Source organism: Oreochromis aureus, linkage group 7, assembly GCF_013358895.1.
Source record: "Oreochromis aureus strain Israel breed Guangdong linkage group 7, ZZ_aureus, whole genome shotgun sequence".
Lineage (NCBI taxonomy): Eukaryota > Metazoa > Chordata > Actinopteri > Cichliformes > Cichlidae > Oreochromis > Oreochromis aureus.
The window spans coordinates 57,592,958-57,616,840 of NC_052948.1; the positions used below are offsets into that span (position 1 = coordinate 57,592,958).

At 42.2% G+C, this 23,883-nt stretch overlaps 1 protein-coding gene across 3 annotated transcripts in view; it reads right to left on the reverse strand.

The window, feature by feature from the left end:
- Positions 1-23,883, reverse strand: part of sptan1 (spectrin alpha, non-erythrocytic 1) — a 38,527-nt gene that overhangs the window by 5,002 nt on the left and 9,642 nt on the right. Inside the window, exons 4-48 of one of the 3 annotated variants that reach the window (XM_031734242.2) lie at positions 23,564-23,704; positions 20,141-20,421; positions 19,884-20,028; positions 19,630-19,784; positions 18,931-19,066; positions 18,679-18,780; positions 18,447-18,584; positions 18,253-18,363; positions 18,050-18,127; positions 17,800-17,955; positions 17,441-17,645; positions 15,931-16,112; positions 15,606-15,849; positions 15,320-15,442; positions 14,975-15,192; positions 14,548-14,640; positions 14,317-14,451; positions 13,964-14,112; positions 12,018-12,216; positions 11,388-11,492; positions 11,262-11,294; positions 11,119-11,154; positions 10,564-10,611; positions 8,605-8,696; positions 8,319-8,463; positions 8,060-8,241; positions 7,851-7,950; positions 7,551-7,748; positions 7,327-7,473; positions 7,128-7,231; positions 6,009-6,171; positions 5,735-5,749; positions 4,776-4,907; positions 4,333-4,470; positions 4,143-4,247; positions 3,759-3,967; positions 3,554-3,674; positions 2,997-3,118; positions 2,779-2,911; positions 2,584-2,682; positions 2,319-2,478; positions 1,430-1,506; positions 1,015-1,224; positions 604-900; positions 134-246 (exon numbers count right to left, since the gene is read on the reverse strand). In XM_031734242.2, the coding sequence (XP_031590102.1) occupies positions 134-246; positions 604-900; positions 1,015-1,224; positions 1,430-1,506; positions 2,319-2,478; positions 2,584-2,682; positions 2,779-2,911; positions 2,997-3,118; positions 3,554-3,674; positions 3,759-3,967; positions 4,143-4,247; positions 4,333-4,470; positions 4,776-4,907; positions 5,735-5,749; positions 6,009-6,171; positions 7,128-7,231; positions 7,327-7,473; positions 7,551-7,748; positions 7,851-7,950; positions 8,060-8,241; positions 8,319-8,463; positions 8,605-8,696; positions 10,564-10,611; positions 11,119-11,154; positions 11,262-11,294; positions 11,388-11,492; positions 12,018-12,216; positions 13,964-14,112; positions 14,317-14,451; positions 14,548-14,640; positions 14,975-15,192; positions 15,320-15,442; positions 15,606-15,849; positions 15,931-16,112; positions 17,441-17,645; positions 17,800-17,955; positions 18,050-18,127; positions 18,253-18,363; positions 18,447-18,584; positions 18,679-18,780; positions 18,931-19,066; positions 19,630-19,784; positions 19,884-20,028; positions 20,141-20,421; positions 23,564-23,704 (6,275 nt within the window). The remainder of the gene's footprint in view (positions 1-133; positions 247-603; positions 901-1,014; positions 1,225-1,429; positions 1,507-2,318; positions 2,479-2,583; positions 2,683-2,778; positions 2,912-2,996; positions 3,119-3,553; positions 3,675-3,758; positions 3,968-4,142; positions 4,248-4,332; positions 4,471-4,775; positions 4,908-5,734; positions 5,750-6,008; positions 6,172-7,127; positions 7,232-7,326; positions 7,474-7,550; positions 7,749-7,850; positions 7,951-8,059; positions 8,242-8,318; positions 8,464-8,604; positions 8,697-10,563; positions 10,612-11,118; positions 11,155-11,261; positions 11,295-11,387; positions 11,493-12,017; positions 12,217-13,963; positions 14,113-14,316; positions 14,452-14,547; positions 14,641-14,974; positions 15,193-15,319; positions 15,443-15,605; positions 15,850-15,930; positions 16,113-17,440; positions 17,646-17,799; positions 17,956-18,049; positions 18,128-18,252; positions 18,364-18,446; positions 18,585-18,678; positions 18,781-18,930; positions 19,067-19,629; positions 19,785-19,883; positions 20,029-20,140; positions 20,422-23,563; positions 23,705-23,883) is intronic. The other 2 variants (XM_039615250.1, XM_031734244.2) reach the window with 2 other exon arrangements.

Below are 23,883 nucleotides of genomic sequence, written 5' to 3' on the forward strand. Positions count from 1 at the left end.
TCACTAGCAGCGTTTCAAATCACGCAACTGAGACAGCCTGTCTTCTAAAACCACAAGATTACTGAACATCTCTGATAAAGCAGCACAAACAGCACATGAATCAGAGGGTCAGCTGGATAACCACATCCTTTACCTGGTCTCTTGTAGCCACTGGTGGAAGGCGTTGGCGTGCTGCGCGAACTCCTGACGCAGCTTGTCGTTTTCCTCCTGCCTCCTCTGCTCCTTCTGCAGCTCTAGCTCACGCTCCTATACACATTTACAGAGAACGCAACAGTTAAACTGAACTGAAGGAACACAAATCTACACTACACCACCACTGTCTGTGTGCACACATCATATCTTTGCATGTGTACAAAGATGCGAAGCAATGATGGTTCAGACATAAATTAAGAGATGGCACGCTGAGCTGGTTTAAAGAGGAAGATAGGGCAGATAGTTTGTATATTGTAGAATATTTCCAATAAACAGAAAAGTGTAAAGCCAAATCAAAGTTTGCTGGTAAGAAACGATATGCACGTGGAGAGATGTCATTGGAATAGCCAACAGAAGGAGTGCAGAAGTGCATTTGTGAATGTAAGGAGTATATATTCTATCATGCAGAACCTTGATGATCTTCTGCAGGTTCCTCCAGGTCTCCTCCAGGGCCTCCATGGTGAACCAGGTGTAGGGGTTGGACACCACCTGGTAGCTCTTGATCTGTTGGTCCAGTTCTGCCAGTTGGTTAAAGTCGGCTTGAGCTGAGCTCAGTGAGGAACGGAAAGCCTCGTGGGCTTCACGCAGGGCTTTGATCTCCTCCAGAGAGTTGCACCTCACAGGGTCTGTCAAATCCTCCTCAGCATTCTCAAACCAGCTGTTAAAGGCTGACGCCTTTTTAGCAAATGTCAAGAACAAGTCTTCGACCTAGAGAAGGAGGAGAGAAGATAGGATCCTTAAAATGAGTCAAACTTTAAGATAAATCCCTCTGGATTGATAAAATGCTCCGATTTGAGAGGGGAACTTAAAACATTTATTTACCTTTCTGAAATGTTCCTGGGCTTCCAGAAGCTTCTTCTTGCGTGCAGCAGAGTTCGACAGTAGCTGATTCCAGCGTTTCATTAGGGCCGCGTGACGAGCTTCAATAGCTTTTGACTGGACGTGTTTGGCAGCCAGCAGCTGGTCTTTCAGAGTTGTAATATTGGTGATGCCCTCCTGCTGGAAGGCCTGCAGGCCAGCATCAAATGTCTCCTGTACATAGAGACATAAAAAGGTCAGGATTGCACTAGTTTAGGATGTATGTTATTTCCATCTGCAGTGCTATAGAATTGATGGTAATCTGCTCATCCAAATCATATATGAAATACAAATGACAAACAGCGAGGCCCAGCACAGAGCACTGATTAACAAAATGGTGTGGATGAAAAACAGGGAACTTTTCTGGGTGAGGGCGGACCTGTTTGGTAAGCAGCGTCTGCACAGAGGACAGGTCTCTACCATAGTCGTCAGTCTTCAGGCTGTTTTCTTTCTCACCTAAACACAAAGTGCAAGTTATAAATTATGGTAACACAGGAAACTACAGAATGCATTTCCTAAAGAAAATGCAGCACAGATCTGATAGCTGAATTTTTATAATAGCTTCTAAAATTCATCAACCGCCTCCAACTGCCCAGATTTGAACCAGCTGTCTGCTGAAGACAAATCTACCAATGAAAAATAGACCTGAAGCTCATGTGCCAATCAGAATGCTCTATCATTCCCATAAACTGAAAATAGAGCCAACAGCTTTAGGTTAGACAGCAGTAACTACTGACATTACTGTTACTCTGTGACAAATCCCTGTCAAATCTGCCTCGGTGCACTTCACTTGGATCCACACAGTTCAAAAAGTTTACAAAGTTATAACTTCTAGAAAAGCATAGTTGGAAAGTGGCCAATGGTGGCCATGTTTTGAGGCTAAAACGATGGCTATAGAGTGAACGCTGGACACAGCAGCAGTTGAAAGAAATTTTTAAGATTAATTTTTTCATTTCTGAAACTCGAGCAGTTGGTCCTCTCACTGAAACAGCCCACATGCCATCCCATACACACCCATTGTAAACTCGGGTGACAAAAAGCATGAAACTAAAACTGTAACTGAAGAAAAACTATGAAAGGTTTTGCTTAATCAGGATTAACACTAATAAAGTGAGTACAATGACTATCATCTCTTATTAAACACTTATGGAACATGTACACTAAAAGTAGAATTATACTGGCATCTATAGAGTACTTTGTCACAGTAAGTATATTCATGATAGACTGTCCTCCTTTTATAGAAGAGACTGAAAAAACTGTTATTATACCGATCCAGGATTCCACAACGTCGGCCTTCCAGTTGAACTGCAGGAAGGCAGAGTTTTCGTCCAGCTTGGCCTTCCTCTGTGCTGCAGCCCTCTCCAGCTCAGACACTTTTCCTCGCAGAGCTGACATCTTGGCACTGATGTTGTCCACATGATGATTGTTCTGTTGCAAATACACAAAAGCCATGTTGAGAACTTTTCTTTCAGCTCTACTGCTTGATATAGTTGTAAAACAGTGGCTTTACTCTGTATGGAGCACAGTCAGTACCTTCTTGATGAGCTCCTCTCCGTTAGCGCACACATCATTCACTCTGTCTCTGTGTACAGTGAAATCAGTCTCAAATGCTTCATGCTTTTTCAGTAAACCCTGTTAAAAACAATAATTTTCAGTTATAATCAGTAAAACTCATCAACAAGCCTCGTTTCAGGATCTGTTATGCAACATGATGTAACAATGAAGCACCTGCACAGCAGCAAGTGTGTCTCCGTAGTCCTCACTTCCCACTAGATTCAACTTCTCATTAATCCAGGCTTCTTCTTCTTCCACATTCGCCACAAACTGCTGGTACTCCAACGATTCCTCAAGCCTCTTTCCTCTGGGACCACAAACACAGACAAAAGCAGATGTGTAAGAGTGTGTGTGTGTGAGTTGGGTGAATCTGTGTAACCCAGGGAGCCCACCTCGCTCCAGATAAGTCCTTAAGTTCTTTCCAGTGGTCAACAAACTGGGCGAGCCTCTGCTGGATCTCCTCCTGGCCAATAGTGTTGTCATCTGACAACTTCTTCCCAGTGTCCAGCACAGACTTGGAACACACACACAACACAGATCCAATCAGCCATTCTACAAGAATTTTACAGCATAATTGACAAATTCACAATGTGGCAATTTAGAGTAAACCCTTGAGAGTTTAACTGCATGTCTTTGAACTGTGGGAGGAAGCTGGAGTACCCGGAGAGAACCATGCAAACATGGGGAAAACATGCAAACTCAGGACCTTCTTGCTGTGAGGCAACAGTACTAACCACTGTGCCACCCATCTAGTAATAACCTAGCCTTGGATCATTTTCCCCCTGTGGAAGGGACTAAAACGGATTTAAAAGGAAATAAAAAAAATGCCAGCTGGTTTCATATTTTGAAAAGAAAATATGAAACCAGCGGTACTGTATAATATCTGGATCGCTTAATTTTCCTTAGGCTAAGTAGAAAAGTCTTAAAGAATGAATATGACAAATTCTACCTGGATGGCTGGCTCGTGGGCTCCAAGCTCAGCCTCCAGCCTCTTGTGTTTCTTCCTCAGATTCTGTACTCCTGTCAAATCACGTCCATAGTCCTCCGAACTCACAAGTAGCTTCTTCTCTCTGTGTGAGACACCGGCAGAATTTCACATGTTTAAGTGGAGATTCTCCTCATAGAAATAATATGAACATGGGGCACTTTCTTACTTGATCCAAGACTCTTCATCATCCAGGTCTCTGAAAAACTGGTGCAGGCGGTGGGATTCGTTTAGTTTAGCGCGACGACTGGCTGCCATATTCTTGATTTTAGCGAAGCGGCCGTTGACAGCATCACGCTTGTCCTTCACCTGAGTAGTATCGAAAGCATTGCTGGCCATCAGGCTGTCAGCCTGGCCGTTCAGATCCTTCAGACGATCCTGCAAGCAGAAAAAATATGGTGAGAGAACTTCACTATATTTTATTCTAGACAACTTGCGTTTGGAATTAGTGATTTATTACAGTAGCAGAATACCCAGTCAGAGGGAGTCTTTACTTTAGTATGTATTGTGGAGAGAATGATATACATTTATATAAAAAAAATGAGCTGTGTACCTCATGGGCAGAAATATCAGCCTCCAGCAGCTGGTGTTTCTTCAGCAGATTGTTGACTGAAGCCAGATCCTTTCCATAATCCTCAGAGGCAAGAAGGGCTTCCACCTGAGAAACAACACCATGCATCAGTCTTTGAGATCATCTGCTTTCTGTTAGTACCAGTGTTTATAGTCGGCAAGCAGATTGTTACCTCAGAGAGCCAGAAGTCAAAGTCCTTGATGCCAGTATTGAAGTTCTGCTGCTTGTTGGCCTCTTTGAGTTTCTGGCTCTTTTCTGCAGATTTGTTAACGAGGAACTGCCACTGTTCATCCAAAGCACCGAGACGTGCCTACGCAACAGACAGGTACAGCTTATAGGTTTGTACATCAGATCTCAGTTTTTTTACATAAATTGATCCTGCCATGTATGTTCTGTTCAGAGAAGTGGAAATCTATGTGAGGGATCGGCTTCACATTCATTAAAAAACAAAAACAAAAGATTTTTTTCCGCATTTAATATGTTGTTCTATTCCCTAACCCTTATCAGTGCAGGACATTTTCTTGCTCACTGTAAAATCTGGTGAAATAAAATGGTCAGCATCATGCTTTTTAAACACATTATACTGATAGTCTTCATTTTGGTCACTATAGTCACCTTGACTGCATCCTCGCTGCCGGCACAGGCTCCTCTCTGGATCAGGGCGTTGCCTGTGTCAATGACTCCACGGATTCTGTCTGCATTAGCGTGCAGCTCGGCCTCAAACGCCTGATGTTTCTGATGCTTACTCTGATGGTGGACACAGATGCGGGAAGAACCACAACATGAGAACTACATCATCCTTATTAACGGGGGAAATGTTTACAGCTCACAGCTTCACAAAGTCATTTAACCCAGCAATGCTTTCATACTCACATTCAATGCAAAAGCCAAAATTAAAGCCAACGAACTCATATGCAGTTGATATTAACGTCAGATGTAAATTAGTTTATATAATTATTGTAACGGAAACACTTTAATGTACAAGGACACAAAAAAATTAAAAGCAACTATGACAGGCAATGTGTCAAGACGCTTGACAGACACATAAAACAAATGAGTAAAGAACACAAAATGGCAACAATGTCTGCAACAGACCTGCCTTTAAGAAAATCTAGAGGGGGAGGAGTCGCTACAAAGTTGCTTCTTGTTTATATCCATCCGTTTCCTTTACAGCTGCTCTTAAGAGATGCAATGGCACCAGTGGAAAATTCCACAGCTATCAGTATGTAGTGCTATCTAACCATTACTCTAATCAGTTTGAGTCTGGATTTAAACATCTGAAGCAAGCTTAAAATAGCTCCTCAACCAAGAAGTCAACATAAAAATGGAAGTCACACCCACCAACCAGCAGTTTTTGATAAACTAACCTGGGATAAAGTACAAAATTAACACAGAATTAAAGAAGAATGAATGAGTTGAACTCAAGTGAAAAGAAGCTGGCACTCAACAGTGCTGGATGAGGATGGTTGGAATGCTTATCACACTCTATTGTGTCTACACACATAGCACAGACATAGACACACAGCAGATATTCTGCTTGGTTGTTAGTCAGCTGACACACTACTCAGACTTACCAGCAGCTTGGACAGCTATAAAAACAAAATAAGAGCGAGAGAAAGATTCAGTCTTACTGCAGAGAGGGCACTAGAAGGGATCAGGTAAAGAGTATCAACAAGGCAAAACAGCGAAACAATGTTTATATTTGGCTTAGCCCCTTGCCTTAGAACGTAAGTAAATTATCTCTTATTTCTTCACTAAATCCATATGTGAGATGTACATTCCCATTTAAAACTCGTTCTGTATGTTCAGCAGAGCTTCAGCTCCGAGTCGGGTTTCCCAAGTGCGTACCTGGATGTTGGTGGGATCCTTGTAAGACTCATCAGTTGCAGTCTGTAGTTTCTCACTGATCCAAGCCTCAATTTCGTCCACATCACGACTAAACTGCTGCAGGGTCTGGGATTCACCCAACTTGGAGCGCTTTTCGATCATCTGTGCCTTCAGCCGGCGCCACCTTTCAAACGTCATTAAATTAGCCTTTATAGGCAAGCTCAAACACAGCACACAAACATTTCAGAGAATCCGCCTCAATTTCTTTTTTTGGCAGATTCTTGATGCTTTGAGATATCTCATGTATGATTCCCCCCCCAAAATGTTTCTGATATGTGAACAAAGAAAATGTAGCTTTTCTTATCACCTCATCATAAGTAATGATACAATTCAAGATGACATTAAGAAAATAAAGTACTCAAGAATTTTAAGATGTAGGGAGTAATGAGAATATTGTTCTTTAGACGAGTTTAAGCCCGGCATTAGAAGACATTATAATTTAAGTTATGATATGTACACAGTGTATAAACTGCAAAGCTGAGGTGGCCGTTCTGTCATAAAAATGAATTAGCTCATAAAATCAAGTGTTTTGTGTTCATTAGAAAGTATTAGAATATTCAACTAGGAGGCCTCTCTTTCCATTTACATTCCAAAGCTGACCGATTTGTGCTGATTCTACATCAGTGGGTTGTGTCCCCACTTTTTTAATCAGTTTTAGTTTGAGGGGATGAAAAAAAAAAAAAAAAAAAAAAAAAAAAGGCAATGCATTATCTTTAGGGCAATAAAGACATTTTCATCAGTTGTGCCATTAGTGTAGGTGTTTTCATATGGAGAGTCTACTGACACCTCCACACCTGTGTGTTATTGCTTCCTCATTATTTTACAAGCTGTGGATTTAGAAACTACTAATGTTTCTCCTGCTTTTCTCAGGTGCGTCATATTTTTTTTTTTATTTCTATTTTGCGATGTCATTAACGTCTGTGCAATTTGAATTAAGCTCCCCTTTTTGTAGTGCAAGCAACAACTTCCAAATGCAAATGCAACTGTCCACATAACTACTTTATCACAGAACTTGAGCATCTGTAGATAAACAAAATTAGGATTGTGTCAGTGACCAAGTTTAACAGCCACGTTTTTTACCTGTCAAGAACTTCATTGCGGCGGTTAAGAATCTCAGGTTTGGCGTAATGGTCGGCTCCAATCAACTGGTCAGCAAAAGACTGCAAAGCAGCAATCTTCTCCTCCTGTAAATCAAGCCAGGATTTAATGATCAAGACAAAAAAGGGTAATAGCAGTCAGTTTTCAAAGCTTTCACGGAGCAACGAAATGCCTCACTGACCTGAACGTTAATGGCCTTGTCAAAGTCTTCATGTTTCTTAATGAGGGCCTCCACACTGTCCAGGGAGTCACCCTTGTCATCACTGGCGAGGAAGGCTTCACGAGCTGCCATCCAGTTCTCAGCCTGCTCACAGTCTCTGTTAAAAAGCTGTGGATGGACAAACAACCTTCAGTGGCTGAAATATCGTCTTTGACTGTCCGCTTCATGTCCAAGGATGTCATTACCTGAAGTTCTAGGCACTGATCCAACATCATGCGGCGCTGCACCCAGGCCTTCTCCAGATCAGCACGCTCACGGTCTAAAGCCTCGAGTTTTTGCTGAATCTCAGGACTAGCATAGTGGCCTCGAGCCAGCAGCTGCTGTCCGAACTGTTCAAATGCCTGGAAAGTACCAGCCCGAGCATCAATCTCTGTACGGTGTTCCTGGAGAGAGAAAAACAAACAAGAAAGATGACAGAGTTAGAGTTAGGCAATAACTGATATCTGAAAACACGCAAAGAAAGAACGAGAGTAAATATTTGATACCTGGTGTCTTTCTAAAAGGGCCTCGGCTCCAGTCACATCCTTAGCCAGCTCCTCTGAGGAGACTAATCCTCGGATGCCATTGATCCAGGACATGAGATCTCTATGCACAGTTTAAAGAATTCCAGTCAGTCAAAACCACACATATCTCTAAGAAATCGCTTTCTTCAAAAAATGTTAAACATTTTTGGATCCAGCAGTCCCGCGCCCACCTGAAGTCAGAGAGGAAACGCTGCAGATCATGAGAATTGCCAAGCTTGTCTTTGCGCTGGTCAGCACGTCCCACCAGGCTGCTCCAAGCAGTGTTCAGCTCTGTGCATTTCTCCTGGATGTCATCCACCGCTTCAGGGTGAGACTGGATCAAGCGCTCTGCTGTCTCTCCGAGAGAGTTAACCTAAGTAGAGAAATGGGAAAATTAATAAAAAATAAATACAAGATTTCAGTCTTAAAATGACTAAAAGTAAATCTTACCTTATCCCCCAGGGCAGCCAGGTCTCTCTCAAAGCCCTCGTGTTTGCGCTGCAAAGCCTGGACGCTGGCCAAGTCGTGACCGTAGTTGTCAGTGTTCAAGGCCTGGTTCTTCTCCTCAATCCACTCTTTAGTCTCATCAGCATCCCTTAAGACACATAGTACAACTCAAGTTAATTGTTGTACCTGACAAAATGTTCCAAAGCCTGTTTCTCTAATAAATAACATAAAGCAGAGGGTGAACTCGATGACTGATGACCACAGGCGATATCCCACTTTGGATTTGTACCTGTGGAACCGCTGCACCTCATGTGCACTCCCCAGCATGTTGCTCCTTTCTTCAGCCAGCTGTTGCAGGGATCGCCAGCGGTTGTTCAGCTCCTGCACATGACATACAATATTAAACAGTACTCTGCACTCATCCCAAACACTGCTGTCTGGAGCATGTTTTTCTCACATTAGTGCTAACATTTGAGATGAGTTGCAGTACACCAATTGAAATAAACATACGCTAAACAAGAGGCGCTTTCAGACAGAACAGTTGCCTAGAGGGTAACGGCTCACTGGGAGCACAACTCCAAGTGCATTTTATTTTGGATTTGCATTAAAATAGGAAAACCAATGTGACACAACAGGTTGCAGTTGGTCCTACAACAGGAAGGAGCATGCTGTGTGTTTATTGTGCTTTATGGGTTTGATGACGACAGGCCTGAAAAGGAAGTTCAATCCACGTTTGGTTTGGTTGTAATTTAATGACGTTATCCACTTATTGTGACATGTGCAAAGCACAGACGGCTTTACAAACAACTTTTGTGGTCTCACTTCCTTGTAATCCTTTTTCAGCTTCTTCCATTTCTACAATACTTTTCTGTATGTGGATGCCAATCATAGCAAAAAAAAAAAATAATACCTGCAGTTGCCAGTTTACCCTCAGCCTCCTAGTACATGCACCTATGGTATTAATTTAAGAATCCTACGTCACAACTATGATTCTTGAGTTAACACATTCACAAACTTCGGGGTCAACGTTGCCCCACCTCTCACCGGGGTGACGACAACAACACACGTAACGAGAAGAAAAGTCTAAGCTTTGATGAGTCAAAATTGTTAATTCTTCCTATTTCATTTAATATTTTGACTGGATTTTAGGTCAAACAATTAAAAGCCTATAGAAGACAGCAAAAAAGTTGCCAAGAGCATCTCGATGTTAGGCACTCATTTTCATCCACATAATAAAAAACAAAATTATGTTTTAAATATATTTGTATAGTTATATACTAACTAACTATGGTGGCCTTCATAGAAAATAGCTACAAATCCTAAACAGTTACTCTGTTTCTATTCTGCTTCTATTGAAAGTCTGGACTTAAATCACATTTTGAGTAAAAGTAAGTTAAAATCAACTGAGTTGAAAGAAAGGGGGAACTTCCTACAGCAGTTTTAGGACCTAAGCTCCTGCAGTCTGAAAGCGCCTAAGCCACGTTTCCACAACATCCTCAGTGCTTCTGCAGCAGGGCCAGAAATCCAAATCAGTTCCAGAAAAATTACTTTCCATCCCCAAAAGCTCACGATTACAGTTTAGTACTTTATGATCATTCCTAAGCTTTGGGGTTGCAAAGATTGGGTTGCAGTTAGACCGTATAAAATATACTGATCTTGAGGCTAGAGTGTAAACACAGAACATCAGTGGACTGAAAGGAGCTCCTGAAAAGAGATCCTGGTTTAAATTTTGGCTTACTTTTGGTGGAAAAGTGGCTAAGAGGGTCAAAGTCATTCACACTAACAGATACATTTCAAGATCAGTTTAACAGTGACACAAGGAAAGCTAGATTAAACATATTTCACTCAAGCACAATCATGCAAATAATATGCTCAATTTGTGCTACTTCGCACTGAGTATTTCATGAGCACAGACAGCGATGGACAAACAAAAGGAGGTGGATGATGGAGATGAGATGCACAGGACTGGGTGCATGGTAAGAACATTACGCAAGGACAAAGAACATGACAGGTTTAGCATAACTTATGCAGTATGTCATTCATATTACAGCAACAATAATTAGGACCAGGACAGGACAAATGGTGCGGGAAGCATTGTGTTAAAAAAAAAAAAAAAAAAGGAACACTGCTCATACTGAAGTCAGGTTTCAGTGAACATGAGGGGATAGATCATGTGACACTATCACAGTATGGTTAGTGTTTCTGATCACAATGCGCAGAGTGGTTGTATTGGACTTGTTTATCTTACCTTGATTGTATTAAAGTTAGCCGTTGTTTGAACAGCCAAGCGTATATTCTAAAGTCAAAAGTAAACCAAACATGGACATGGAGGGAAGGACAAAAAAACACCACACCAGTCAAGAGCGTTATGGAAAATCCCGGGGTTAATCTTGGTTCTCACAAGACCAACCGAGACACCATTCACTAGCACTGCAACCATGGCTGGAGGAGAATGAATCAAGCACTGTTTTTGTTACAATCGAGACATCCCGAGACATGAAAACTGTTACAGAGGGTCTTAAGAATAAATTACGAGTTTCCAAGCTCTTCAGTTGTCTCATCAATGTCTAATCATATTCTACAAAGTCATGAGTCATCATGCCCCATGCTAGTAAAATGTAATTCTGGGCATGATTGCAGGAAACAGGCACACAAGTATCAAACACTGAGCAGTCATGCATGGTTACAGTATCAAATCAAGACTGACTAGCTGCCAAGTATTTTCAGGTGATGCATGTTCTTTACAAGATCATCTGAAGGTTTGAGAATGTCTTGAGGCCAATTACTGTTAGTTACAGCTTACCTTCCATGGAGATGCAGTCTTAGAATCCGCTTCATCCTGTTCAACAAATGAGGCATACAAGTAAGCACATTGCAATGATACCCAAAAAACATGTCTTAATTATTATAGTGGATGCAAATATAATTAACAGAAACTACATCAACCTTGCCAGGAGCAGCACCAAGCAGCTCTTGTTGCTGGAGATGAGGAGAAAAAAAAGATTTTTTAAGGACAGCTAATTATGGCTCATATATGTGACATAACATATGATCCAGAGAGGTAGCACCTACCTGAGCCTGAACCATGGGGGCCTCCTCAGCCATAAGGCCTTCAGACTCCAGCTCTGAAGCCACTTTGTTGATATCCCTCAGACGAGACTCATTGGCCTTGAGGTCCTGGAAAGAGAGAAAGAACAGTGCCATACACTTTCTGTTCAAGTTCAAACACATACATGAAAAAGAAGGTTTTCATAGGACTGCTGCAGTTCTCTGATGACAATTCAAGGCCTTGTTACACAACTTTTAATTATTTGTGTGTTTCTTACACTGTTGTGGAGGAATTTTCGCCCTCTTTTCTTTACAGTATTGCTTCAGTTTGCGGGAATTTGCTTCTGCACAACTCTCTGAACATCCAATCACAGCATTTCAGTTGGTTGAGCTCTGAATTTTAAGTGGGCCTCGCAACACCTTTATGCTTTTTTTCTTTGTTTTTTTGTAGATATGCTTCTGTGCTCTGGATCACTGTCCTGTTGCATGGTCCAAATTTAGTTGTTATACGGTCAGTGAATTGTTGTGTTCACAATTCACATACAAGTAAAGACCATATACAAGTAATTCAGATAACTTTAAGTCAACAGTCATGTAGAATTTTTGGGAAAAGGGTCAAGCTTAAAAAACAAAACAAAAAACAACAGATATTACCTTCTGGAAGTCATCAAACTTCTTCTGTAGAACCTCAACCTGCTCCAGATCAGAGCCCATCTCCTCATTAGTGAGGGTGCTCTCCTTCTCATGAATCCACTGCTGGAGCTCGTTGGCCTCACGGAATAACATAAACTTCTTGCAGCTTTTCTCAAGCATGTCCTTGCGCTTCTCCCCCAACTCTAACAGAGTACCATATCTTGGAAAAAAGAAGAAAGAAAGAAAATGTATTAAAGAAAGTTTATGTAAGCCATTTAAGAAAGAAAACGTAAGCCGAAGCTCTAGAAAAACCAAATAAATAAATAAATAAAAAAGAACAAAACTACATTTTAAAAAGTGAAATAAATTAAAACAAGTGGGTGGACACTGACATGCTTTGTGTGTTTGGAATCTGTACACATGGGGCATGAGAAGGAAGCCCTGCATGGTATGGCTGACAGAAATTTATTATCATAATTGATGAGTAGTGTAGTAATGAAGGGGTGCCCTTCTCCACAACATTTTACTCTTGTGTCAGGAAACATCCACACATATTGGTCTGTGGTCTCCACGACATTTTATAGATGCATTGAATAATCTAATAAAACTAGTACCTGGGGGCAGGACCAAAGCATCTCAAAAATCTTGATAAAAAGACATGTAATTATAATCTCTTGGTCTCCAACAGCATAATCCACTAATTTAATACTCGAGATAAAACACCAGAATTTTTTCCCCAGATATACAGACAGAGATCTCTAGTGAGTGGAACGCAGTAGTGTTGGATTTTGTGAAATATGATAGTAAGAAAGACCACTAAGCTCTGGTCAGTTCTACAGAAACAGGCAAAAATGCTCAGAAGTCTTTATCCAGCCTCTTCTGCTTCTACCCTCGAGGTGGGGGTGGGGGGCTGGAACCTCTCCCAGCTACCATGGGGTGAGAGGCAGTAAGATGAGATGTGTTAGCTTAGCAGGGAATGTTAATCTGAAAATTAGCAAGCATGACATTGGAAATTTGTAATGTCAGGGAAAAAGCCTAATTGGTCACAGTCAGATTTAATTTGTATTTCTTTTTATCATTTATCCTTCTTTACTTATTTATTTTCTACCAATCTAAATGTAAATGTGAGCACATTTTATTGTTGAATTTAAAGCCATCATAAAGAACATGGTTAAGGTAATGTTTGCTTTGTTAGATTTTTAATAAGGCTCTGGGATGTTGCAGTAAAATAAAAGTGATGACATAAATACTGTATGCTGCTTTTAATAACTTTTCATCCGCTTTTGTAAAACCTAGGTGCCAGCCTCTGGGGTTAGAGCTGTAGTAACGTTGTTCCAAACTAAACCCGGACACATCAACAAGCCAGTTTGTTTATGTTAATTTATATGTCGCACAAATTTCAAATAATTTTCTAATGTTTCACTGATTCACTGAGACACCTAAGAACCAATCAAATCTCAGTGTGTGTAGGGCAGAACATAAACTGACATCCCTATAGGGTAACCTGGGATAAGAAGGATGTAACAGATGTGCATCAGAAGCTGCTTCTATCCTGGACTGAATAGAGGCCAGGGGTGAAATACACACAGTGTCACACAACATGGTATTTGGGGTGGGGGAATGGATGATTTCTATTATAGGTATCACGACCACAAGTACACGCAGAGGGGCACTGGTTCCTACTCACAGCTCTTCCACCTGCTTCATGCGCACAGACACGCTGCAGGCCTCCTTGGTGACAAGCCTGCACAGCGGCAAGGCAAGGCGAAAGCACGGCAAGACAAGATTAAGTAGTTAAATACAGAGATAGGACAGCAGATGAAAGAGGGCAAGGGGCCAGGAGCAAGGTAATTAGTGTTAAACAACTGGATGGAAGTAAAGAAAGACTAAAGTGCAGAGCAGACAGGTTAAAGTGGACTAGTGGACCTGATTCTGAAACAGAAGAGTTCAGGCTGTGGGTTTCTTACTGATTTTCAATCTGGTCCTGGCGGAGTGCAATGCTGCCATGTTCATCCAGCAGGTTCTCCCTGGAAGAGGATTGGGTGGGGTCGAGCTTCTTCACATAAGCAGCAGGAACGAAGCCCTGGCGATCATTCACCTCCACTTTCCACCAGTCCTGCAGCAGGGGGGAGATGAAGTCATTAGTATGTGATGTGGCGGGGTGGATGAGAGTCAGGCAGTAGAGCTGGTCATTTACTAATAGGAAGGTTGGTAGTTTGATCCCTGGCTGCTGCAATCTGCATGCCAGATCTGCAATATCCTTGACCAAGATACTAAATTATGATATTTACTGATGCTTGACTACTTCACAGTGCCGTACCTTGTTAGTGCTGTTGAGGAGAGTGAGAATGTCTCCTTTCTTCATGGTAACTTCACGTGGGCTCTTCTCCTGATAGTCATACAGTGCCAGGACCAGCTCCTTCCCGGTCTCATCATCGGTTGGGGCAACTTGTTGCTGTTTAGTTAAAAGAAACTTGTTACCGATTTGTGTTCTGCGAATAGACACTGATGCTTCAGAACAGATCACAATTCAGGGACTTTTTAAAGTTACCCTGCAGGACTGGGCCTGCTCCTTCAGGGCCTGGATACTGCTGCCGTAAGCGCTCAGGTCAGACATCAGGGCTTCGTGCTTCTTTAGCAGAGCCTGTGGAGAAGAAACAACTCAGCACAACTACATTTCTCACAAAGGGAACTAACTGGAAGCTTTAAGCACGCTTTAACTTTTAATAGAGACAAAAACAAAACAAAAACCAAACAAACAAACAAAAAAAAGCTACATCATAAGATTTTAAACTTTAACAGCACAACAATAATTCATTGGTAGTGACAGTTACAGTGGTGTGAAAAGTGTTTGCTCTCTTCCTGATTTCCTATTTCTTTGTATGTTTGCCACACTTAAATGTTTCAGAACATATTTAAATATTAGAAAAAAAAAAAAATTCACACCACTGTATATTCTTCTGTAGTAAAATCTGTACCTCAGCTGAGTCCTCGTCTTTGCCGTAGTCTGTGCTCCCAACAATGGGTTCCTTCTCCCTCATCCAAGACTCGGCCTCGTTAGCATCAGCAAAGTATTGCTGGGCCTGCAGAGAGTCCTCAAGGTCCTGTCTCCTCTGGGAGGCCTTGGCCTTCAGAGTGTCCCAACGCCCATGCAGCTCAGCCAGCTTAGCCTTCACATCCTCACCAGCAAAGTGACCTGGACACCACACCCATGAAACCTCAGCTGTGTTTTTTTCACTGTTGCAGTGATATTTTACTTGCATATAAACATCACCATCATCTCACTGAAGAGAACAGAGGAATCTTAGGATTTAAATCAATACCTTCCTCCACCATAGCTTCTCCCTTCTGGGTGACAGCCTTAATGCGAGGCTCGTGACCTGTGATTTCAGCCTGCAGAGCCTGGTGCTTCTTCAGCAAGTTCTGGACACCAATCAGGTCTTTGCCTGAGGAAAAAAACATCAGAAACATTTTATGGAGCTCCAGTGATCTGAAATATGAGGCTCCAGTTTAAACTTTATTCCTGAAATGATCACTTTCATCAATTATATACCTCTAATCACAAACTTTAATTTCTCAGAGCTGCATAGACATTTAGTCTGATTTTACCTCTGTTAGTAGAGGCAGCGATGGGCTCTTTCTCACGGATCCAGGTCTCCTCATCTTCAATATCTCTGAACAGTTGCTGCAGCCTTAGAGAGTCTGACAGCTTCTGCTTGCGTGCAGCCATGGGTTCACGCAGAGCTTCATACCGAACCACCAAGGCCTCTTGCTTCTTGCGGATGTTGTCAGCATCAAAGTGGCCAGCCTCCTGGAACTGGCGGGCCTGGATTGTTATGCCATCAATCCGATCCTGATGGGGACATTTACATTAGTGTCGCATTCACCAATGCAGTGTCTGGCAGCTCCATAATTTGAGTTGAGTGCTGGTTACCTGGTGAGCTGCCACATCAGCCTCCAGCAGTGCATGTTTCTTTTGTAGGTTCTGAACACTTGTCAGGTCTTTTCCATAATCATCTGAAGCCAGGTGACCCTCCACTTCATACAGCCACAGCTCTATGTCCTCTACATTTCTGTTGAACTGCTGCTGCTGGTTGGCTTCACGCAGCTTGATGCCTTTAAAGAAAAAAAAAAAGAAAAAAAAAGCTCTGACTGTTGCTCTGAATCATCAGGGACAGACTCTTCTTTCATGGGCTTTCCAAGTACATTAATGGCCCAGCTATTCAGTTCAATTCATTTTTATTTATACAGTGCTAAATCACTCAAGGTGCTGTACTGTAAGATAAAGACTACAAAGAAAATAAAAAACCCTAACAATTATATGACCCCCTTTGAGGAAGCACTTTGGCGACAATGGGAAGGAAAAACTAGAACCAATGAACTAGTTCAGATACAGAATGTTTCTCATTTTAGAGATATTGCTCAAACAGAAGAAAGTAGTCCCCCGTATTTGTTTAATATTCGCAAAAATGACTCCAAGATTCCTCACCGTGTTACTGGAGGCAAAGATAATGCCATCTGGTTAGATACCATATTTCTAAGATTTTCAGGGCCAAGTACAATAACCTGGTCTTTAAAACAGTCCTGCACTTTAACTAATTGGTGTATATTTGGTGTAATGGACAGATACAGTTGTATGCTATGTCTTCTGATGATAATACCTAAGGGAAGCATGTATAATGTAAATACAATTGGTCCTAGCACAGAACCCTGTGAACTCCATAATGAGTGTTAGTGTGCGAAGAGGACTCTCCACTTACATGAATAAATCTGAGTCTATTAGATAGATATGATTCAAAACACTGCAGCGCAACACTTGTAATACCTACAGCATGCCCTAAACACTGTAATAAAATATTATTAAGATTAAGATTAAGATCATTTGTAACCTTCACTAAAGCTGTTTCTGTGCTGTGATGAGCTCTGAAACCTGACTGAAACTCTTCAAATAAGCCATTCCTCTGCTAAAGTTGTGGTCAGATGTTTACATTCACTCATCATGAGCAGAAATGTAACAGTAATTTCTTTGTGTTGTCCTTTTCCCACGGTAGAATAACTGAATGACTTTTGACCCTGTGTGGTTTAGAAAAATAAATAAAATTCTAACTTTTGCTCTGTTTTCTTGTTTTTGAAGTCATTAAAGATAATCATTCAATTTAAAAAATACAAATAAAAAAATACCAAGATGAGTGGATGTAAATTACAATACTAAGTATCGTGCTAACTCATTTTAGCCATTTTTGTGGGGGGGTTTAAGCTCCTCTCACTGATTCTCTCCATTTGCATGTGCTCTATTTTCAATCTAAGTATCAGTGGGTATCCAGCTGTTTGGTTTTTTTCTTTTGTGTGTATGCACAAATGTACACAAAAGCCCTGCCACTCTCCATACACTTTGTCACTGTGCACAGCTCAAATGTTATGTTCACTTTTCCTCCCAACTATACCTTTGAGCTCAGTAGCCTCCAGCAGTTTTTTCCACTGAGAGCTGACTTCTTCCATGTGACCAGAAACCTCAGTTGAGGCATAATGCTTTCCATCCAGCAGCTCCTGGCCTGACTTCTGCAAGGCATCGATTCGGCTCTGGTTAGCAGACAGCTCAGCTTCAAAGGCCTGGTGTTTCTGCACCTTGCCCTGCAGGTTGGAGGGGTCCTGTTGACAGGAGAGCAGAGACACAGAACTTCAACGATGGAGAAAACAGACAAAAGAAAACATCACAATGCACAAACATACACGAACATCAAAAAAAAAAAAAGGGAGACACAAATTTCGGGAGAAGACAATATCAATTTCTTTCACAAATTACCTTGTAAGCCTCATCAGTAGCAGTCTTCATCTTTTCATTGATCCAGCTCTTAAGCTCATCAGAGTCCCTGAAGAACTGCTGGAGGTGGAAGGAGTCCTCCAAGGCAGCACGACGAGACTGAGCACGGTCATGCAGGGCATTGCGGCGGCTGAGTAGCTATAAATGCAACAAGGAGAGAAAACAAATTTTCAAATAAAGCTTATCGTATTTGATTTTATGTCTGATGTGGAAAGCAGACAGTAGTGCTTACAGCATCTCTGCGTGTAGCCACATCCTCTTTGGCATAGTGGTTGTTCTGAATCAGTTTGGTAGCAAATTCATCCAAAGCCTGGAGATGTGCAGCATAAACAGAATAAAGGTTAATTTGAATTTACAATTCTCACATAGTGGCAATAATTCAAGAATAGAAGATGCAATAATCATCATGTAACTGGGCAAATTTAATAAACTTACAGTGATCTTCTCTTCTTGAGCACTCAGCGACTTCTCAAAATCTTCGTGTTTTTTAAGCAGTGCCTCTACACTGTCCAGGGAGTCACCAAGGTCTTCATTCAGGAGGAAAGCCTACGCAAGGAGAATACATGAAAAACTGCCACAGCACATCTTTTTGCTAATAAACACCAAGCTCTCCTGGTGTGGTAACTTACCTCTTGCTTGCTCATCCAGTTGTCAACTTGCTCAGTATCCCTGTAAAAGAGCTGCAGGTCCATGCACTGCTCATACTGCTGCCTGCGAACCTCCCACAACTCCAGCAGAGACTCCTTTTCTGCAGCAAGGACACCAAGCTACACGAAAAACACCAAGAGGAGCATTTTAAATGCTAGTATGACACAAATGAAGAGGGGAGAAAATTGTACAAACACAGTGTCAGAATCTTACCTTTTCCTTCACCTCGTCAGAGGCATAGTGTCCTGCACTGAGCAAGGCCTGGCCAGCTTCATCTGTAGTTCTAAAACTGTCCTCGTGAGCGTCAATCTCTCCCTAAAAAAAATAAATAAGAAAAACATGGAAACAGGTTGACTAACAAAGGGTGTGAATTATGAGACAAAGCGATTTGACACTTTCTTAAGCCTTTACACTAAGTGCAAAGACACTTTAGGTTCGAGGTCTCTATAGTTTAGAAGATTTTACCTTGTGCTCCTGATGGCGGTCTAACAGGGCCTCAGCTCCAGCCACATCATTGGCCAGTTCATCAGCATTGATCAGAGCCTTCATCTCAGTTACCCAGCTGGTCAGATCCCTAAAGTCAGCAGTGAAACGCTGCAGCCTAAGACAAATCATCAAAAAAAGACAGAATGAGGAAACTTGGTTGGACAAGTGGCTCTTCAACAGGCCTGAGCTCTTTGCAAATATGAACTGCAGACAATTTTGTGACATCATTTTCAATTGTCATTTAGCTTGCAACAGAAAATGGCCTGTGTCACGTGTTTGAATTATCACAATTACTCTGTACATAAGACCCCACGCACAAGTCCACAAAGATTCACACAGAAGTCTAAATCAGCTATAAATCCTAGAAAGGTTTATGTGCATGTGTGTTTTCATTCCCTGATACAAGTTATACTTTTTGTTATGTAGTATTTCACTGTGATCATCATTACATCCCATATATAGACCTGGGTACATTAGTTTGTTGTTGTTGTTTATCAGTGTTAATTCTAAAAACATGTCAGGTAAAGTAATTATACATTGTGAACAGCTATCAGCATGTTGTTTAAAAACAGAGCAATACACTCCAACACATGGTCTTTGCATATAACTTTATCTCCTGGCTTCTGTGAAAGGTTGATGAATGATTTGCTTGTTTTACTGCATTTATTGGTATTTTACTGGTAGGAGTCGTTCAGACGGGCACGGCGCTCAGTAGACAGAGTGCGAATCTGTTCCCAGTTGGTGATAAGTTCATCCTTTTTCAAATGGATCTGCGAAGCGTTCTGGGGATGTGTCTGCTGCAGGTGCTCAGCGTCACCACCCAAAGTTTTGACCTGATTTAAGGAAGGAGAACACAGCAAGTCGGGATATCAAGTTTTTAACTTCCTGTTTGGTATATTTGCTAACATAGCAGAGAGCGGCATATGCCCTACCTTATCTTCCAAAGCTGCCAGGTCTCTCTCCAGGCCCTCATGTTTGCGCAGCAGAGCCTGAACACTGGCCAGGTCACGCCCAAAGTCATCAGACCCCATCAGCTGCTCCTTCTCCTTGATCCAGCTGATGGTTTCATCCACATCCCTATTGGAGTCAAACACACAGTCTGTTACTAACGGCAACATGACAAACAAACAAATGAACATACACACAGTGTAAGAGTTTTTCATGTGTTATGTGCTATGATGCTGCTTACCTGTTGAAACGCTGCACCTCAGCAGCTCCAAACAGCTTGCCCTGCCTCTGTTGGGCCAGGCCCTTCAGGCGCTGCCAGGCCGCGTTGACCTCGTCCTGCTTGCGCACAATGAGCTCTCCCTCTGGATGGGATTCCTGGATCAGCTTAGCTGCAAGCTGGTTCACCTCATTCACACGTTCCTCATGGGCAGCCAGATCCGTCTGGAACTCCTCAAACTTCTTCTGCAGGAGCTGCACGTGCTCCAGGTCCTGGCCCAGCTCTTCTGATGTGGCAATGGCCTCCTTTAGGTAAAGGTGAAGAAAGAGAAAGTTAAAAAAAAAGAGAGAAAGTATGCCTTGGTGCTTTACAATCTGATAAAATGAGTCTGGCTTTCATTTATAATTCAAAATAATTGCAACAAATATAGGCCTCAAGTCTTCAAGTGGACACGACCTCTGTAATGTTCAGGTTTATAAAGCACTGTATAAATGAGGACTGTTTGAAGGATAGCCTGTTTGAGTCAGGTGACAGGTGGCTGACCAGATCGACAAATCAGAGCTTCTTTTCGTCCTCTCTGGCCCGATGTACCGTGTGGCACAAACAGCTTATGGCCAAAAGATGCGATCGTCACTATTTTACAAAATAAAATGCTTTTCCAAGCTTTCCTAAACCCACTCAAACAGTTTAGTACACCACAAACACAACTAATTTTCTTACCAAAGGCTAATCAGGAATCCTAACATACAAGTGTATGTACACGCTTTTTGGACATCTTTCTTTTTCCTTACATCATCTCACTGACTGGATTACTTCATATTACAGGTGTGGAAAAGCGAAGCCCAAATGTAAGTTGGGAAAATAATCCCATGCCCATGGCATAATCCCCTCACACCCCCAAACACCATTGGGGTGCATTTCCTCAGAGAATGCTGGTCAAATCAAATACCGACCTCATAAATGCTGGTCAAATTCAGACCACCCGCATGGGCAATTGGGATTTGGTTGCAAAACCTTCTTCCATCACAAGAGGGAGCCAAAGCAATTTCCACTGTGGGTTGCCTGGCTTTGGGCCTTCTTTCAGGAAGAATAGAGAGATGAGGAGAGTGGGCTGTGAGGGCATTCAAGCGAAGATACCGCTTGCAATTTGCAACCAACCCTCACAGATTTCACAGAGTTATTTCCTCTCATGCAAAATCATGAATCAGCCAGAATACTGCAAGAAGAAATATCTACCTTGCTATAAATATGAGAAATACCTCGGGAGCAGAGCCAATGCTGATTTTACTCAAAGTATTTTCTTGTTCCCAGGAAGGGAGGGGGACTGCGCCTGATACTGGACTTAAGGGTACTGAATCAGCATTTCAGGTCTTACAAATTCAGGATGCTGACAAATGCCATTCTGCTCTACATGTAGTGCGCCCAGGTGACTGGTTTACATTAATAGACCTGAAGGACCTATATTTTCACATCCCGATTTACCCACTTCACATTAAATTCCTGCAATTGGTGATTCAGGGCAGAATGTACGAGTACTTAGTCCTGCCATTTGTCTCACTGAGCCCTCGGGTATTTGTGAAGTGCACCTAGCAACATGCATAGACAATTAGCTGCTGCTATCAGAGTCAGAAATGATGGGAAGAAAGCATGTGAGGGTGGCAGTGGATCACCTAATGGCTCTGGGTTTCACTACAATCTACAAAAAGAGTGTCCTGCAGCCAACTCAGCCCATCTCTTTCATGGTGTGGAGATGTCTCCTATTTAGGCTATGCCTGCAGATGCTGGAATTAATGGCATCTTCACTGGCAGTCATCCCACTAGGCAGACTGCATGTGAGGGAACTTCAGGGATGGGTTGCATCACTGAAACTATGCCGAAAGTGCCACGCCTACTACCATATCAGAGTGACAGCACACTGCACTGCAGCACTCTGCTACTGGAGAAATCCTACATTTCTCACTCAGTGGGTGTCACTGGCAGCTGTCACAGCCAGGAAGGTCTTTCCCCTCCAACCAGACCTGGTTTCCCAGGCCAGGGGGAAAAATCGTACAACCCTGCCCGGGTTGCCTTGCCCTGTGGGCTAATCTGAGTATGGTAGGACTACCTTAGAGGGTCATAGTTACTATTCATAGTGCTAGGGCCCCTCCACAATGTCACTGTATGAGAATAAGTAGAGGGTATTTGAGGAGTGGTGTGGAAAATCTCACACTCTCTCCTTTCAATGCTCTGTAACAGCAATCACCTCTTTTCTCCAGGAGCTGTTAGATAAAGGAAAGGCCTTTTCCACAATTAAAGTATCTCTGGCAGACATTTCAGCCCGCCAAATGAGCTTTACAGATAGCCCGGTGAGCCATTACCACTAATCTGCTATTTTATGAAAGGGGCACGACAGCTCTACCTAGTGTCTAAACTTCTTGTGCCCATGTAGGATTTAACACTAGTGCTGGGATAAAGTCATTTGGAAGCTTCATGTACGTTCTACTAGAGAGATGGCAACCTCTTGGGTCATCTTTAGGGGTGTCTCTATAGAGAAAAGATTTCCAACAGCAAGCTGTGCTTCACCTTTGATCTTTGCAAGGTTCTACAGGTTGGATATCACTGCACCATCCCATGCCCACACTGTCTTAAGTGTGGGTCCACATGAGACCTTCTAAGATGGCACTCAGTCATTCAGATGAGCTTATCTGGCAATACGGGACTATGCATATCCCCATAGTGAGACACCAAATTAAAGGTTTGAAGGAGAACTTGAGGTTGATCTATTCTGTAACAACTGTCCTCTGATGACATAAGTGAGGTGTCTCACCAGATCACACTCGTTGCACAAAGCGAGGAAGAGGTGCGCTTATCTTGAATGACGAGTGACGCTGCATCACACCCTTTTATAGGGAGGAGGGTAGCTCCTCCCTGATGCGGGCATCATGATTATCAGCCAATGCTGGCTGGAGTAATGATAGAGAGGCTTCTGAGGACAATGTTGAGAGAGCGTTCCACATAGTGAGGCACCTCACTCATGTCATCAGAGAACAGGGGTTACAGAACAGAGTAACATCAAATGTCTTAACATAAAATTGATTTTTGCAGCCTTGTTTTCAACTGAGTTATCAGTTCTGTCACTACTTAGCGAACATAAACTAATGTAGGTCTATTAGCCGCAACCAACCAACCCAACAATGTTCTGTACTGGCACAAGACGGCACTAAACATGTTCTAAAAACTTCAAACACATGTTCCTTAAATCCAGCCTTTATACATGTATTGTTTCGTCTCCCCTTTACAGGTCATGTCCAATTTTCTTGCAATGAAAACGGCTAAACTGAAATGGTGAACTATGGTAACTGTATTTGTAACTACATCTGCCTTCATCCTCATTCTGAGAAATCAAGTTCATATACTCATGCTCAAGTCTTTCTATGCTTAAAACAAACACAAAAAAATGAATCTAACCTTGTCACTGATCCAGTCCAGGGCATCTTCACACTCACGCAGATACTGGACCAGTTTCTGGGCCTGCAACAGACGCATGCCCTTTTCCTTGGTTTTCTCCAGCAGGAGGTCCCACAGGTGATGGAGCTCCTCCAGACGAGTCTAGTGCAAGTGACAAAGGTGGGAAGAGTTAATAAAGTTAGTGACAAGAAATGAGAAAATGATCCTGAACCTGTATCTAAAATATAAAAAATATGTTGGAAAACAAAAGAGAAGTCTTTTTCCATTGAAGATCGTGGAAGAGTCGATTCATATGAAACAGTGCATGCGATAAAAAGTAC